At 41.7% G+C, this 12,321-nt stretch overlaps 2 protein-coding genes across 2 annotated transcripts; one reads left to right on the top strand and one right to left on the bottom strand.

Annotated features, from left to right (window-relative positions):
* Nucleotides 1–700: 700 nt before the first annotated feature.
* On the top strand, nt 701–1,173 carry W97_08942 (uncharacterized protein; the record flags this gene model as incomplete). The annotated part of the gene is made up of 4 exons (XM_007786788.1): nt 701–726; nt 780–930; nt 982–1,080; nt 1,132–1,173. 4 exons carry the CDS (start codon nt 701–703, stop codon nt 1,171–1,173), a joined length of 318 nt encoding a protein of 105 aa, XP_007784978.1.
* Nucleotides 1,174–3,676: 2,503 nt separating this feature from the next.
* On the bottom strand, nt 3,677–7,771 carry W97_08941 (uncharacterized protein; the record flags this gene model as incomplete). The annotated part of the gene is made up of 6 exons (XM_007786787.1): nt 3,677–3,940; nt 4,046–4,311; nt 4,378–4,650; nt 6,678–7,321; nt 7,395–7,609; nt 7,658–7,771. The coding sequence occupies 6 exons, from the start codon at nt 7,769–7,771 to the stop codon at nt 3,677–3,679; spliced, it is 1,776 nt and encodes a 591-aa protein (XP_007784977.1).
* Nucleotides 7,772–12,321: the final 4,550 nt, after the last annotated feature.

Below are 12,321 nucleotides of genomic sequence, written 5' to 3'. Positions count from 1 at the left end.
AGCAAGAATTCAATATTCTGAGGTTTAACCACTATGCCAAGACTCGTGATTTCTAGCCAAAAGCAGTTTAAACACCTTGTAGGGGTATTCGATCGATGAAACGACGTTCCGGCATCGATATCACATGTATCGACACTATTCGGTGCGGGAACGAACGATTTAGAACACTGTGGAGGCATTAATCACATCGATAGACGATGCGAATGACCCCCTTTCCGGCATTATATTCGATTGCCGTCATCTATTTTGCCTAGGATGTATCTCGCAGAACAACCAAGACATACTCACGACGAGGAACGGAGGCAAAACCAGGTGTCTAGACTGCCGGACAACATCTAGTAGCGCGGGCCTGCCTCGAGGTTTGAAGGTACCTACGAACACACGGCTGCCTGCTTCCAAAGGGATGTGCTCTAAGCTGGAAACGATGGTAGAGGATATCAAGCAATACAAAAATAGTGACAAGAGGTTAGTCACAGCTTCTACTGGCATGTCAACCACTATAATGGGTGTTTTTTGCCGCTAGCGTCGGGACCATCGAAGCATTGTGTTTTCATCGTGGAAGAAAACAATCCACATAATTGCCGCACTTCTGAGCGCGGAAAACATATCATTCGGCCTCATCGATGGCTCAACATCGTTACCGGAAAGGAGAAGAACGCTTGCCCGCTTTGAGAAGAACCCGAAAGTTCCGGTCTTGTTAATGACTCTCGGCACTGGCGCGGTTGGGTGAGTGTCCGCGGGATATGTGAGGAAGACGGGTAGATTGACCGGGTCGCTAGTTTGACTCTCACAGTAGCAAGCCGTATCCATATCGTCGAGCCTCAGTGGAACCCATCCATTGAAAGCCAGGCTATCGGTCGCGCTCTACGCCTCGGACAAGAGAAACAAGTCACAGTTGTTCGGTACATCATGAAGAATACCGTAGAACAGGTGAGCACACGGCTCTCCGTATCTCAAGAGGATGCTAAGCTTTGTCTACAGTATGTCCAGAGCCGTCAATCAAGGAAACTACAACTTGCGCGGTTGGGCTGGGATGCAAACAGCGATGACCCAGAGGAAGACAAACTCAAGACCTTGATGGTACGTTACATGAGACTCAATGGTTGCATGGATGTGACTAGAACTTCATAGGATCTGCGCTCATTGCTGGAACTACCGTCAAACGCTCCCTGAAGAACCCGCAAAGACAAGCAAATGCGGTTCAAAGGCGCGCAAGACTGATGCTCCACAGCACAATTTACGGATTGGTGGATATTCATCCAATACATAGACATGATCATGGAGTGTGCTCGTCTAATCTCGCACACGAGAGTACGGTTTTCCACACCCGCCCAACCCACAGCGAGACGGGAACATGCTAGTTCCGCCAACTCGCATGTATAATATAAAAGCGTAATAACTCATAATTCATGACTCAGGCAATGGACACTGCTCCGTTCCGTGACACTAAAGCTGCGGGTTTATAAGCCCACCACAGAATATGGCTTTGGTATCCTTGGACCACAGCCCCGCGCTGACGACACCCTTCGGACTGTTTGATGCATGGATATACTCGACATTACCGCGATGTTACTCTCGTTCTACGGAGCCCTGATATCGATGAATCGATGTGGCCGAAAACGTAGTCAACAATGCAGCTACGATTGTTGAGTACCTGTTGCGGGCTAGACTGTCTGATTGGAGTTGAACATCTCCTTTCTTTCGAAGCTCCGAACGTCGATTGGAGAATAAGCGCTCCAGGTATGCAAGCGTAACGTGTGGGGCCCATTATCAGCAGCATTTGCTAGAGCAACCCTCCCTGCTGTCCACTAGGATAAAGACCTAGTGATTAGGATAACATGGGCTTCACTCGGCCATGGTATCTTCAAGAGTCGTGTCAGGCCCTCCTCGAGTTGAAGTTAAGTTCGCTAGGAATCCTTTATCTCCGAGGTTGCTTCTGGTGTTGAACGACACCGAAAGTGTCAGATCGGTGCTGCTTAAGAATTTCTTTCCATAGTCACTGATAGAAAATCCGGTGTATCCGGTCCGGCTAGCTAGCACCAGCTGAGAAATGGTGGCTTCTGCGTCTCAAGCTGTAGTCTTATGATTCCTCCAATAGGCGATTACAAGAGCGCGGCGTCCATTTCGTGTTAGCAGCGCCAAAGCTGGTTGTTATAGGCCTTGAACGATATGTTCTCTTTCTGGCCCGGAAATTGCCCATACACGCGGGTGAATGGATCCAACGGTAACACGTTTGAATGTTCTGTCTTGCCGCTTCAGCAGCATGACGTTACAGTACTAAAAAGACTTTTGAGCATCTGGGTACTATTTATCAAATGCGAATGTCGGCGCGTTGGAGTATCCGCCAAGATCCTGGATGTAAGTTCCAGCGGATAGTAATACGAATAGTGAATCGTCTAGCAGCTCACATCCTCCCACGTTGGCTTGGTGCAAGTATAGCACTCCGCACTTCCTTCCCTTAGCATCCAATCTCCAGGTGAGCAGCCTGTCCCGGGAAGCCAGGTCATGACCAGCGGTTGTGAACTATAGCGCATCAACAGTGTCCGCGAAAAAGCTTATCCTGGAGATCTTTCATGGGGGAGACTGCTGCGACCCATTCAGGAAGTCCAATACAGGCGGAAGAGTTGAGAAGCGTATGAATGCCTCTCGCGCGCTACTGAAGGGCCATCGCAGGGGCCCTTCTCACGCAGCGCACGCTGTCCATGATTTGGACTATGCGTAAAGCGCTATGTAAATCAGCCAAAACTTCTTTGTTGTTACTCACAAGCGTCTCCAGACAAGAAAGAAGTTTGGTTGGCTTGTTCGTGCCCCTAGCGCCGCGCCTTTACTTTAGCCGGTTCCGGAGTCACCACAACCAGCAAAATATGTGGCCACAAACATACAGCAGCGGGGATTCGCCAGTGGTCACCCACCTGACTACTAACCCGCCAATTCGAAGCTTAAGTTCAGGACGGGATCCTCTATTCTCTTCGATCTGTGGCCGTATGTGCTGGACTTCAGGGCTTCTGTGAAATTATATTCATCAAAACGTAAAGAGTGGAGCGTTTCACGGGGAGTATATGGACCTACACGTTTTCTAAAGGCGTTACTTCCGGCGACACCGAACGCAATGGGAGGATTATTATCATGTGACTCGGAATAACTGATACGTCGGCCCGCCACAACATCAATTCATCACACCCTCCAACGCGGTACTCTTGTTTTCTGCACCGCAACTGGGCCGTATTATAGACCGCACGATAGACCGCATTATGCTGGGCTACCGTGCTGGGCTTTAATACTGGCCCAGTCTTGCTGGGTTGTAAATGCTGAGCCATTCTTTAGACCGCGTGGACCGCATGTTAGACGGTAGACTAGGCTGCATTCTCACTGGACTGCCCTCATTGGGCTGCGCTCATTGGACTGCACTCATTTGGACCGCACTTACTTGGACTGCTCTCAAAGCTACGCTAAGTGAGCGATTCAAGCAATTCGAGGTTCTTCCCTATCTAACAACCTCGCTAGAGGCTCTTTTTACCTCGCCCACCCGCCTGAGCAACCCAGTGGACACCCTGTCGTCAGTTGTTGTGGTTGCCGACATTGCCAAGGAAGACGACAAGAACTGCGCAGTAACTGTGATCACACGAGGTCAGCTTGCATAGGCTTGTTAAGCCGAAAGATCAACAAGCGGGGCGGCTTACGCAGCAGAGGCGGCTAAAATCTCATGTCGACGAGCTCTAGTAAAGAATGACATGACGGCGGAAAAGGCAAGAGTGAAAACGAGGAGGATGCCCATGCACAAAGCGTTGGCGCGATTGGTGGTTCGTGCTGGTCCATTAACGATGTGGTATAAGAAATAGATTGGGACAATTAACAGAACAAGAATCATCGAGGTGATGATGCCGACCACAAAGCGCTCGATACGGTCAGGAGTGTAGTAGACATTGTGTGGGTCCTTGGACTTTTTCTTGGATTCCTTGAGGTGACAGAAGTAAGCTAAGAGTGTAGACCCTGACAAGGAGAACATACCTTAGAGCAGAACATACGCTAAATATCTAGTAAGCACAGTCCTAACTCCTGTCTGATGAATAGGATAGTTCACCTCGATGATGTTGCAGTGAGTCCACCTGAGCAGTTTCTCAACTGCAGCATCAAGCCAAGCATGTTCCCTTCCCGGTCTCAGTGTGATGAGGTCCTCTTTATGATAAACAAAGGACGCCTCCTCTTGCTGGAGAGGGTTGTTATTATCCAAGTACCTCTCGACACTTGTGTATTCGGCTGAACTTGGCTTGTTCAAAGACACTAACTGGTGAGCCGCTGTAAGAATATTGGCTGCAGAGCCTGTCAGCCGAGTCGCAAAGACGGTTCTGGCTGCAGTTGGTAGTTAAAAGGTCTTACCATACGTGCAGAAAGCCGCTTCAATTCTTTGAAGTAGTGACTCTCGCGCCTCAGAATCGATCTTTGTGTTGAAGCGAGTCGTGGGGATCGATCGATGTTTATTGTACTCCTCTTTATCTAGAGTGTCAAGGTCTTCTTCCAGTTCTCGTAATTTGTCTTGTTTCTCGAGGAGAAGCCGTGACTGCAAGAACCCAAAGCGTCGATATACCATGAAGTTCTCGTTACTGTCAAGGAACGCTGCAACGCTCGGGTAACCCCGTGGGCACTCTTCCACTGTAATTTTTTCAGCGCTTATCCCGCGTTTAGGTTGTGCACAGCATCGATAGAGATATCGACGAGACTCCCGTACATTGTCTGACAACCGTCTGGCGGCTAGAGGCTCTGTGTGCTGACTGCCAGCAACTCAGACTCCTTCGCAATTGTCGCAAACATTGACCTCCGAATATTGGTTAACATTCTTCCATTTAGACCTCCGAAGCGTGAGAAACTAACTAGGTGAAGCGGGATGATTGTGCGTTTGGTCCGGCTTAGTGACCAACGGCTTGGAAGTCTCCGTAGTAGATGCTGGGGACGGCAAGCTAGCCATCTGGTCGAGCCCCGCTTGTCCTTTCTCCATGGCATCTACATAGTCAAGATTGGGGGCCATTGGCGTAGGTTATACAGTCAAGTCAACGAAAGGGTTTGAGCTACATTCACAGCAAAAACAGACATGCCCTCATCTTCGCCTGGATCTGCAAGCCTCTTATAGATGGCCCTTACGTCGACAGCCTTGTCAAGAATCCTGACTGCACGCGACTACCCGGTCACCCGTAAATCTGCAGCTTACAGCCTTTGCATATGAACGCTACCCTGCACGGCGTAATCGAGCCTCATCTACCCACTCTCCCGTGTTGTGTTCGACACCATCACTATCTTTTAGTTTGTATTTCCAATGCTTCTTATCGAACAAATGCCTCTCAGAGACTTTCATCGGAAATGACTGAGCTATGTTTGAATCCTTCCTGAACCATACATCGTCGTCTGGTTCGAACAAAGGTTCAGGCTGTACGAGTTAGCTGCGGCAGCAAAGGCCGATTGTCCAAGATCAAAGCTTACTCACAGGCAGCTTGAATTTTGACTCTTGCACATAGGCGCGGCGATCAGGCGATCCGCTGGGTTGCTTTCCGTCCGTAAGCCTTCTGTCTTAGCCATCGAGCCAATTATCAATGAGAGTACCGGCGGAGGAGATTGTTCGGTCATAACGTCCAGATGCGTGGAGATATGTCGACTTGCCGCTCCGGAAGCAAATACTGCCTTGCGCGTTGCCTTGCGCGTTGCCTTGCGCGTTGCCTCGGGCGTTGCCTCGGGCACTGCCTTGAGCCATTGAAAGGGGATGGAGGCCGCTTGTTATGTGTTCAATCACTGTGCGCGCTAGTGGGCTGGAGCAAGCAGACGTCAGAAGCGATCCTCTGGGCCTCTATACCTTCAGATTGATTCGTTACATAGACCCATGATGTTGACGGTATTGCACATACACCGCAAGGCAACTCAGAAGGCAACAAGCAATAAAAACAAATGCAGACGACTGCCTAAGCGCTTATCGGTTCGAGTACCCAATGGTACGGCGTCGACCAGCCTTACTGGTTCATCGAGCGGGGTTGACGGGAAGAATGCAAGGCATATGCTTTCTGCACAACTATGTAATCATGCGTTGAACGGGATCACAAGCCGACCTGTTAGAAACTGAGGTTCGGGGATCGTGGTTTATCGGCCCTGGATGTGAGGACCATGTTGTCCATGCAAGAGGAATTATAGTACGCTGCACTGACAAGCATCGCGTCATACGGAAGACACAAATAGCAATGTAACCGCCAACAAATGCCACCTAGAGCGCTGCGAAGCGCCACCCCCGTAGCTTCCTGAGCTTGACTGGAAGCTGGTCATCGTGGATCTAGCAGCATTGTGAAGGAATCGCCTTCAATTTCCTGTTCATCGAACTCCTTTCATCTCCTGAGCAAGCTGGCCGACCTTCCACTTATCGTACAATGAGTATATGGCACTGATGAGGCCATTACCCGGGATAGACAGTAATAGGGGTGGGAGCAGAAATAGGAGCAGCAGTGGCAACAAACGAGGGACTCCGGAGGCAAATTGATGAAATGGATGACAGCAGCGAGTCCATAAGGCCCATAGTGTCCATGGAGTCGATCCGAAGCTCGTGAGGCAGGGGCCCCGACAGGTATCCTGAACACTGAGATGTTGGCCGTCCGGGCTCAGCAAGGCCACCGTGGGTGCGTAGCGATCAGGTCTTTTCCGCGTACGCTGAAGCCAGTGATCAACAACCTGCAATAGAGGCAATTTGCCTCGTAAAGCTATTCGCAGAGGAGGGTCTTTCATGCGACTCTTTGCGGACTTCAACGCATCGGCTACCGAAGCAACATGTTCATCTGTGAGGCGATGATCGTAGTAGAGCCTAATGTCGAGCCAGTCCTCGGCCATGGTGTTAGGGACCTCCTGGTCTTCCGTAGAAGCCGCACTCGCTGGAGTTCTACTTGCAGATGAAGGCGCGAAAATGACATGGCCCAAATGAGATTCCAGACGAGGGACCAATGGAGGGAACTGGTCTTCCGGGAAATCTGGGGCCTGCCGTATCATCTTCAGAAGGTCATAAGAGTGGAAATGGCGCCGCTGCTTGTCAAATTCTCCAAGGGACCAAACCAATGCTGACGTGAATGACTTGGGACCAGGTTTACACGTTGTACCATCTGCGCTGCATGCAGCAAGGAATTCGAAAGTACGCCGTTCCCGGCCGAGACCGTCTGCACCGGCATGGCACAATCTTCCGGCATAACAGCAATCGAATATTGCGAAGACATCCGCTTGCGTCAGTCTTAGGTTGTTTTCGGCCACGTCCCAGATGATCTGATTTCGGTCGTCTATGGCGGCGGCTTCAACGGCTAGTTTACTGTTCAAATTTGTTAATATGAGTCAAGGTCGGACATGACGACAGCCCTTAAAAGTAAATTCTGGCGACGTACCCGGCGAGATTGAGCTTTCCCGGCCCTCCATCTTTGGCAAAGCCATGGCCAGCGTAGTATATGATGAGCAGTGTATTTTGACTGTCTTCTTCTGCGACGAAGTTTGCGAGGATCTGGTTCATCTGCACTTGCGCGAGCATTCCATGCTTTCCCAACTTTTTTGCAACGACAGTATATCCGTATACGGTCTTGAAGACGTGGGCCAATTTGTCAACCTACAGACTGTTAGCTCTAAGATGCATCGAGAGGTTCCGGGCGGCTACCTCTGGGCTAGTGTTCAAATCATCGTAGTCCTTTTCCCACGACAGAAGTAAAACGGCGGTTTTATCCTTGCAAACGCCCTTCGTAGGATGGTCCATGCGTTCCTCCCAGAGCATTTGCAGTCGGGTTTGCTCCGATGGAGCGGGAGGTATACCGTGCAAATGAGGAGGACTCGAGGTCCGGGTTGAGGTTGCCGGAGTTGAATATTCCGAAACTCTCGATGCGCTCGATGGATGTTTTGCGTATGGAGCATTGATAGACTGCTTCGCTGCAGGATTCATAGTTTGTGAGGCAATACATGCATCAAGAGTTGAAGTTGCCATTATCGCATTTGCATGTCACACCAAGGGAGTGCGACAGAGGTAAATCGAGATAATGGAACCGGGCGAATGGGAATCTATATTGACTGTTTCACGAGAAGCCTAGCCCTACTGTAAGGCAACAGCCCTGCATCCTGCTCAGCCACTAAATCGACTTCCCGATTTCAGCCTTTCGTGAGCCTAACAAACTGTTCGAAGCTGCGCCGCTCGTGAGAAGGAAGTGGGCGGAGTTTCATCCATCAATCCGCATGACGTCTCGGCACAGCCACCCTCAAGGGTCAAGAGAGCAGTCCGTGGCTGGCCCGTCCGCCTAACTGCCTAACTGTGCCGAACACCCCCTGTGAGTGTAAGAGGAACGCTGAGGCTCAATCGATCGTAGTGGGGTGTCAGTCTGCTGGCTCCGTAGCGAGACGGAACATAACCACTTATAGTTTGTCCGCAAAAGTCTCCGTTGTTTATCTAGAGATCACCAGCTAAATTTATATGCAGTTCTCTACTCCCTCTTATTACACCATTGCAACACTATACCGCGTATAGTATTAGGGCTAGTATTACCAACATTAGACGTCTAGGACATGAGCTATCGCTAGCTACATATGCTAAGATACTCAGACGCGTAGAGGATAGAATTTCAATTACTAAAATTTAACGCCGTACACGGCTTCCTCGTACCTTTATAAATATAGGAAATATAAATCTCTCTTAAATTCTATTCTCTAAGCTTTATAGGCTATTTATATACTATAAATTTTAGTAATTAGGGGAAGAAATTTTGTTAATAATAAAAGGAATCGATAGCTAGAAGATTAGGAATAGTTAGAATGGAAAAGATGTTAGAATAGCTAGTAGATAGTTTTGAAAAGTATCTTTATAGCTATATAATATAGGTATATAGATATAGCCTTATATTTCTAAAATAGTATTTAAAACTAAGCTAGCTTATAAATCTAAAGCTAGTTATATAGTATACTTCTAAAAATATATTAATACTTAAATTTAATATTAAAAAGATAAGATAAAGCTAGATAGAATGTATAAAAAATCAATCTAGTATAATCTTAGAATTATAATAAAAGGGATTCTCTTTATATTAGTAGTAATGCTAGAATCTAGTATAGTAAAGTCCGCTAATTAATCTTCTAATTACAGTCTAGCTAAGTGTAACTATATATTTATTATAGTATAATTATATAAGATAAGATAATAAAATATAGATTAATTAATTTTTAATATACTTTATTCGAGATAATAGAAGTTAGATAGATAGAATAAATAATAAGATATTAGAATCTATTTAAAACGTAAGGTTAAAGTTATATATATATTATTTACATAATTTAGTATATCTAGATCTCTATAAACTAATATTCTATTTATAAGATGAATAATAACCTAATTGCTTTAATAGCAATTAATTTAATAATAGTTATAATATTTCTCTATATTTCTATAGCGATAGAATTCTCTTTATTATATAGAGACGCTTTTGTATTGTTAAATTAGAGAAATTATCTAATAGGCTTATATTAAGAAGATAATAAATCTAATAGCTTAGAGACTAGATTTAAGATTAACTATTTCTAGTAACTAACTAGATAATAGTAGCTCTATTATATATATTCTTATATTATTTATATATTAATAGCTCCAATATAGCGCATATATTAATATTTTAGTAATAAGAAAACTAAACTAAAGAGTGCGTTTATTATATAGATTTATTCTAGTAGTAGATATCTCTATTTATTAAAGATTATATTTTTCTTTAAATTTTTGGCTTATAAATCTAGTTCTAAATATTAGTAACTAGCTACTCTTTTCTAAATCTTCTCTCTATACCTTTTGAAAGTACTTTTCTCTAGAATTTAATTTTTTTAAAATAAGCTTTTTTAACCTTCTATTAATTCTTATAATTATTAGTACTTTAAAAGCTATTAATACCTCTACCTTAGACTTTATATTAAAGCATCTAATTAGGTTTAATTTAAAGTAACTTTTAAAATCTAGAATAGTAATATATCTTTTTATCTATATTAGTATACGTTTACTATATTACTATCTATTAATTATCTAACCTATTCTAGTAGCGGCTTATATAACTATAATTTATAGAGATAATCTTTAGTAAACAGCTTATATATATACTATAATATATTATAGAAGATATCTATAATAGAATATTTAGAAGCTAGAGTGCTATAGAATGAAATTATACTAGAGATATTAAAGAGAACTTATACTAAACTTATATTAATTAAGATATTCTAAAAAGAAAAGACGAAAATTAAGACGAAAAAGGAGAAAAAGTAAATCTAGCTATAGGATATACTACTACTATTAAAAGTCTATCTATTACCTTATTAGAAATAATACATGTTTATAAAAAGCTTAATACTTGTAATTCTACTAGATATACATATAAGTAGATAGAATATACTATACTATAAACTATTATTTAGAAGATTATTTCTATATATTATTTATTTAGATTTATAGAATAGTAGAATATCTTTTATCTTCTTTTTCTATAGTATAAGCTACTATATTCATCGAGAGAGAATTTTTAAGCTATAAAGTTATTTACTAAAGATTAAATCTAATACTATAAATATTTAGTCTAAAGTTACTAGATTGAAAGATATTATCTAGATATAGAGAAATATATATAGTTTACTAGAGATATTTAAAGCTATAGGTATATTATTAGCTAGACTATAAGTTTTTTTCCAATTTTTTAGCTTTTAAAAAATAGAATTAAAAACTTACATTTTCTCTTTACTAGAATACCCTTCTATATATTTAACTTCTATTCTACTAGAAGGCGTGTTTATTTTTTTTCTTCTAGTTCCAAATTAGCTAGATTACTATATATTTGTAGTATAGCTAAAGAAAAACTTCTAGTCTATTTTTAGTAATATTTATAGGCTAGATAATTAATAATAGTTCTAACTAGTGCACTCTACTATTAAGTATTATTCAACTTCGCTTTCAAAATATTTTAAGATATTTAAAGAGATTTTCTGTCTATAAAATATCCTTCACTTTAGATTCTCCTTTTATTCTAAAATTTATAGCTAGCTATTATTGTATCTATAGCTAGTTAGTATATATAAATATTCTTTAAAACTAATATATACCTTTAATATATTACAACTAATATACTTCTACTATTAAATTCTTTATAAATAAATAGACTTTAAAGCTACTTATTTCTATCTTAAAAATCTTATATATAATATTAAAAACATTCTAGTATATCTATAGAAATCTAGCTAAATTTAGTTAGCTATAACTTTCTCAGATTATATAGAAAGAAAAGTTATACAAGTTTCTAATAGAGAATATCTTTAGAATATAAGTAGAAGACTAGTTAATAGATCTATAGCTTCTATATAAATTAGTATAGACTCAAGCTAGAATACTATAATATAGTAGATATAGAAAAAGCTCTTATATTTATTCAATAGCACTTTAGAAGTATTTAGTAATCTTTTTCTAGTATTATTATATTAGCAAATCTTTCGCGCGCTTAGTTTATACTAAAGTTCTATAAGCGCTCTAAGCGCTTTAAGAGTATCTAAATCTCTTTAAATGTATCTAAAACTATAGACTATCCTATAACTAGTATTATAACTATTAGATTAAGTATTATCTTATAGTTAGATAATACTAGATACTATTATAGTTCTTGTTTTTATTATTACTATTATATTATTCGATATATAAATATTGTGTAGTTTAACTCTCGCATTAAATACTCTATAGATAATCCAACCGCTTATAATACTATCTATAGGCCTATTTTAGCTTGCACCTAGCTCTAATTACCTTACTTTTTTTTTTTAGTATTAGTAGCGGTAGCGCCTCTATCTCACTTTTATAGCCTTTAATTTAATAGTAACTCCTACTATAATGATAGTAGCAATATTTAGACGAACTACTCTATAGAGTATCTTTAGCAAATTAAAGCTATTACTCTAACTACTATACGCTACTAATTTCTTCTTTAAATAGTCTAGATATAGATATTAGAGGGCTATTATTTACATCTACTAAGCTAACTATAAGATCTATTCTAAAGTATAGAGTACCTCTCTAGCGATTCGAATCTTAGATTATATCCAGTAACTTTAGGCTCCGTATAAGGAAATAGCTAAACCTTATAGTGCTTATAGTTAAGAGATATTAGAAGGAGGATCTTTATAAGGTTAAAGTTCTAAGCTAGCACTTACTTTAAATCTTATATACAATAGAGTCTAGAATATAAAACGGTAGATTTCTTCTAGATAAATTATAAGTAAATAATAGATTGAATACTAGAGAGTCTATATTAGTTAAAAGAGTAT

The sequence above is a fragment of the Coniosporium apollinis genome (assembly GCF_000281105.1).
Source record: "Coniosporium apollinis CBS 100218 chromosome Unknown supercont1.68, whole genome shotgun sequence".
Classification (NCBI taxonomy): Eukaryota; Fungi; Ascomycota; class Dothideomycetes; genus Coniosporium; species Coniosporium apollinis.
The sequence above is the reverse complement of the archived record's forward strand: the minus strand, read 5'-3'. Positions and strand labels throughout refer to the sequence as shown.